This window comes from Bison bison, unplaced genomic scaffold (assembly GCF_000754665.1).
Source record: "Bison bison bison isolate TAMUID 2011002044 unplaced genomic scaffold, Bison_UMD1.0 scf7180017864489, whole genome shotgun sequence".
NCBI lineage: Eukaryota > Metazoa > Chordata > Mammalia > Artiodactyla > Bovidae > Bison > Bison bison.
In genome coordinates this window covers 5841706-5846710 of record NW_011495048.1, presented here as the reverse complement: position 1 = coordinate 5846710, position 5005 = coordinate 5841706, and the positions used below count along the sequence as shown (strand labels likewise).

Genomic DNA, 5005 nt, shown 5'->3' with positions numbered 1-5005 from the left:
TGTAGCTTTGTTGAACCCCATACACTCAAAAGTGCAGTTAATGATCTCAGATGTATAGCTTACCATTTTCTACTTTTAGAGTTTGATCTATTTCAGTAGGGCTACCATTTCAATTGAACATCTTCATTACAATGTTTAGTTAAATTTTTCATTACTTACTGCTGTAACACCACACCCATCCCCAACAATGTCACCGCGATTTCATGACCATAAACACAACTCTACGGAACATATATAATATCAAAATGCATTTTAAAACACGTTTCTACGGAGTGAAATATGTTTTTATTTCGTTTCAATCATGGTAATGCCTGTGGTCTTTAAAGGATGGTCTCTGGGATTTAAGACCTCTGGAAAAGTTTTAGAACCACTGTTTTGAAATGCCAGCTCTTTAAGAATCTTTCCTGGTGATTCTTTTAAATAAAAATCACCATGCTAATACAAACTCAAAGAGAAAATGAAAGAATGGAACTGGATTTTAATTTTCTTTTTACATTACTAGCTTTTAGGAGGATCTCAAAATACAAGCCAAATCTAGAATAAAACAGAATGAACTTTCTTTACTAATATTCACAAATATTGTATAAATACTACCTTGCAATAAAAACATCAAGACTTGCTAGATTTTTATATAAAATTTTGTATTCTCTTTAATTTTTAAGGACAATTTCTTGTACAGGTTTCTCTTAGGGATTTATTATCAGGGATTACTTTTCTTATTTACAATCATATGTAAGAGGAGAAAATAAACTTTGTGAAGAATAGCTCAATATTTCAAATTACACTGAGTTGGAGATAATTTCAAACTCAGTACTTTGTCTGAAAACATTTTCATTAGCTCTTAAGTTTGGGTTGTGGAAAGATTTGGAATATATATCATAAAAGAGCAAATTATATTTTTCAACACTCATGCCGCTGCTGCTAAGTCACTTCATAACTGGTAGTAAAAAGGGCAAAGTCTTCAAATGCTTGTTAAAACTTTCTTTTGAGAAAGTAATCATGTAAAATTGGATATTAAGATGACACAGAGCCAGAACTTTACCTCTCTTTACTAATTTATTCTAGTAACAAGGCTTTGGCAGTCTCACAATCTTTGTACTTTTTAATTAATTTTACCAAATAAAGAATAATTGGCATCCACCATTACTTATTAACAAGTTGGAAATTTGTGACTATTTTTCTTCTCTAAATACATTCCTATCTGTGATCTTTAAAATACACTGACTCCAAACTTATTCTCATGAAAATAGTATAACACGAAACACCTTCATTTGAGATGATTGTTACAGAAAGGGAAAATTCTCAGAACCCAAATCTCCTCTTTTTATTTATAAATATTTGCATCACTTAGTTTTGGATTAGTGTAACAAGAATCCACATTATGTCTTTGGGGGTGACAACAACACTGACAAACAGTCTCTGTTATGCTTGTCATCATGTTATTGCTAAATCACCCACAATATCATGACCTGATTTTAGTTACCAGGGAAAAGCTAAAAGGTGGAATTTAAGTTTCATTCTGATTACATACATATAGCCAGCACTTAAAAAACCTTTGAAAATGATCTATGTCCAGTAATTAAAAAAAAAAAAAAGGAAAGGAGGAAATAAGGAAGAAAAGAAAGGAAGGAAAGGAGAAAGGAGGGAAGAAAGGCAGGAAGGAAGGAAAGAAGGGAAAAAAGACATCTTTTAATGCCTTAATACAATTACACAATAGGCCTGACATTCTCTATGCTGGTATAATAAACAAGTGGCAAGTAACATAGAAACAGTTATCCCTGTGAGATCCCTGTTGCATGCTTTAATTAAAAGTAAAAAATATACAACAAAATCAACCCTTGGGTAAATTGCTCTTTGGTTTAAATCTTCATTACCTCCTGGAATTTTGGTAAAATCACTTTGTTTTTAAATTAAGCCAGCCCCTCCTTTACTAGATTACAAAGTCAAAAAACAAAAACCAGACATAAATTTTAGGATGAAAAGAGTTTTGTTTGTGTGTATGTGTGTCTGTAAGTCCAACCCCTATACACAACCTGTTTAAAAAAAAAAAAAAAAAAAACAGATGCTTTAACATAGTGCTTTATTCCAACTTAATCTCATCCTTGAATGAACTTCCTTCAAGTTTCAACCATTTAAGGAAAAAGAAAAAGAGCAGTCAATTTCCTCGTGGTTGTAATTTAATTAAGTAACCTTGCACACTGAGCAAAACCCAAAAGCAAAAGGGTCATTAATCTTTCTAGTGATTAGAGACACCTCTAGAGCTTCAAACATTTACCTCTCCTTCCCCGCAGTGGAAATGCTTTTAGGAGGATCATGGTTCATACCTCACATTCCCTGGAGCCAGAGATGGTATATGTGCAGGGCCCAGATCCATTAACCGATATATCCATGGTCTCAGAGTTCGTAGGCTTGTAGTCCACATAATACTCCTGTAAAGGGGAATTCATTTGTCTCTCAGACTCTCTGGTCTTTTTCCGCCGCCTCTTCATAAGAGAGTGTTGCTGAAGTTGTTTCATGCTGGCTGGGTAGCGTTTCCAAGACACATAGATTACCAAGAGGATCATAGCCACTGAAAGAAAGAGAGCCACGCTCCCTGCAATAATTTTGTGGAATGAAACATGCTCATACTCTTGCTCTGTGCCAGGAATCTGAAACCCCGGGGAAGGGCTTGGTGTTTCAAGGGTGGACCGGCTAGGGTCAGATTTCAAGGTTGTAGGTTTAGGGATAATCAGAGGCTTCTGGGGAGTTTGGGGTACCACGTGTGATTTTTCTGTGTTGACCACTTGGACTTCAGAGCAGATATTATATGTTTCCACTGCATCACTAACCTTTTCACCTTGCATGTGCTTAGGTCCTGCACATATCATGGTGCTTTCCTTATTTCCTTTGAAATTCTTAAGCCAATAAAATAGAGGACAAATGCTCCGACTGCATTCCCACATATTCCCAGACAAAGTGATGGATATTAATGATATCCATGCATTGACAGTTTCCTGTGAGATGTTGGTAAGCTTGTTGGAATCCAAATTCAATTTTTGCAAATTGGGCAAACATTTAAATGTGCCTGGCTCAATTCCTTGGATATCATTCCCTGATAAATCCAAGTTGTGTAAGGAACTCCAGGTCCATGTCAAGCCTTGGCTAATGGAGCGAATTCTGTTCCATTGTAAGTAAATTGAACGGAGGTTGAAGAGACGTGGAAAATGAGCAAAGTTGATCTTGGAAAACTGATTGTGCTCCAAGTGGAGCTCTTTTAACTTCAAAAGGCCAGCAAAAGCATTTCGCGACAAGCTTCGAAGACGATTATAGCCCAAATCCAAAAAGTCAAGATTTCGACAGTCTTGAAAAACTCTGATTGGTACAGTCTTTAATGAGTTAGATCTCAAGTGCAAAATGATAAGTTTCCGAAGGCCTTTGAATTGTTCAGATTGCAATGACTGAAGCTTATTGTAGGAGAGGTCCAGACTGCGCAGATTGGGAACCGGGTGAAATGTTTTATTGTGCAGATAGGTAATTTTGTTGGAGCTTAGAATTAATTCTTTCAGTCTACGGATGCCTTGAAATGCATCTTCATCCACTGAGCTAATGTAATTATGGTCAAGATAAAGCCATATAAGCTGGTTAAGGCTGGCAAACTGATTGGATTTGAGTTTCTGAATGCTGTTGAACCTTAATGATAAGCCTTGTGACCCTCCAGAAATGTTCTCAGGAATATCTGCAAAAGCATGAGACTCACAGTACACAATTTTGCCATCACATCTGCAGTTCTTTGGGCAAGCTCTCTGAGCCCCCGTGAGCATAACAAGCAGCAGTGTAGGAAGTAGCACTAGCACCACACGCATGCCTCTCAGCTGCGTAATTAAATGGAAACCTACAATATTAAAAAGAAGACAAATGCACATTGTAAAGCTATTAATGTAAATCACTACCAGCTTACCAATATCAGGGGCATCTCATCTAGTGTAGTAATGGAACAGTTGATTTAAGAACAATGTATTTGACACTTAAAGCCTTATTTTCTTCAGTATTGCATGCTTACTATCTAGGTTTCATTCTTTCTTCCTTGATTTCCAAATTGCCACAGTGTCATAGAACTAAGAACAGCTTCCTGAGTTTCAGGAGTTCATATGCACATCAACACTGGAAAACATCCATCCTATCTTATCACATAATGACAACATTTAATGACATCTACGTTTGGCTAGTCACTGTTAAACACCAGTACCAAAAGGAAGAATATTAAGTCTTCTGGTAATGGGAAAAATGTGACTTACTAAACCCTATATTTGAACATCTTTCTTAGTTGAGCAAAGAGGCTGTGTTTTGGCAAAGGAGCTTCGGTAAATTGTCAAGGTAACCCAAGTTTGCCCAGCTTGAAATTGCAGCCCTATTGCATAATGAGGTAACCATATAGGAGCTCTGACTGGGACCAGTATACACAACCAATGAAGTGTGGTATGCAGACTAGTAACAGTGGGGAGTACTGTCAATGTATTAATAAGCATATAAGCTCTCAACATTCAGGAAGAGATTCCTACTAAGGTTCTCTTACCCAGTGATCACCAGCTGAGAGTCCTAACTACTGATAGCACAGAATGCTCCAAAGTTATGATTATCAAATTTCTATTAAATATTTGCACAAAATACAAAATAATCTCGTGAAGTACTTATTGTTTTTATTATATGCTTAACACAGATGCTTTTCCAAAAGAGAGAACAGCAGACTACTAACCTCTCCCATCCCAAACTGCTCAAATTTCTCACTGACTTTTTTTCTCCCCTACCTTCATTAACTTCAGAAAATCTGCAAAGTTGAAATCTATTGGCACTGATGCTGCATTTCCAAGTCATAGCATGTTAAGGGACTTCTTTCCTCTGTCAACAGTAGATTTATTATTTTTTAGTGGTGAGAAAAAAAAAGTACCTTGTGCTGCAGTATTAATCTTAAATATTCATGTTTTTAAACTACAGGCAATCAGCCAAATTCTTAATTTAAGAAAAGAAA

The 5005-nt window shown here is 36.2% G+C and overlaps 1 protein-coding gene across 1 annotated transcript in view; it reads right to left on the bottom strand.

Annotated features, from left to right (window-relative positions):
* Positions 1-2318: 2318 nt before the first annotated feature.
* The window catches only part of LRRTM4 (leucine rich repeat transmembrane neuronal 4), a 3400-nt gene continuing 713 nt past the window's right edge, over positions 2319-5005 (bottom strand). Inside the window, exon 2 of the mRNA XM_010863338.1 lies at positions 2319-3851. Within this exon, the coding sequence (XP_010861640.1) occupies positions 2319-3851 (1533 nt within the window). The remainder of the gene's footprint in view (positions 3852-5005) is intronic.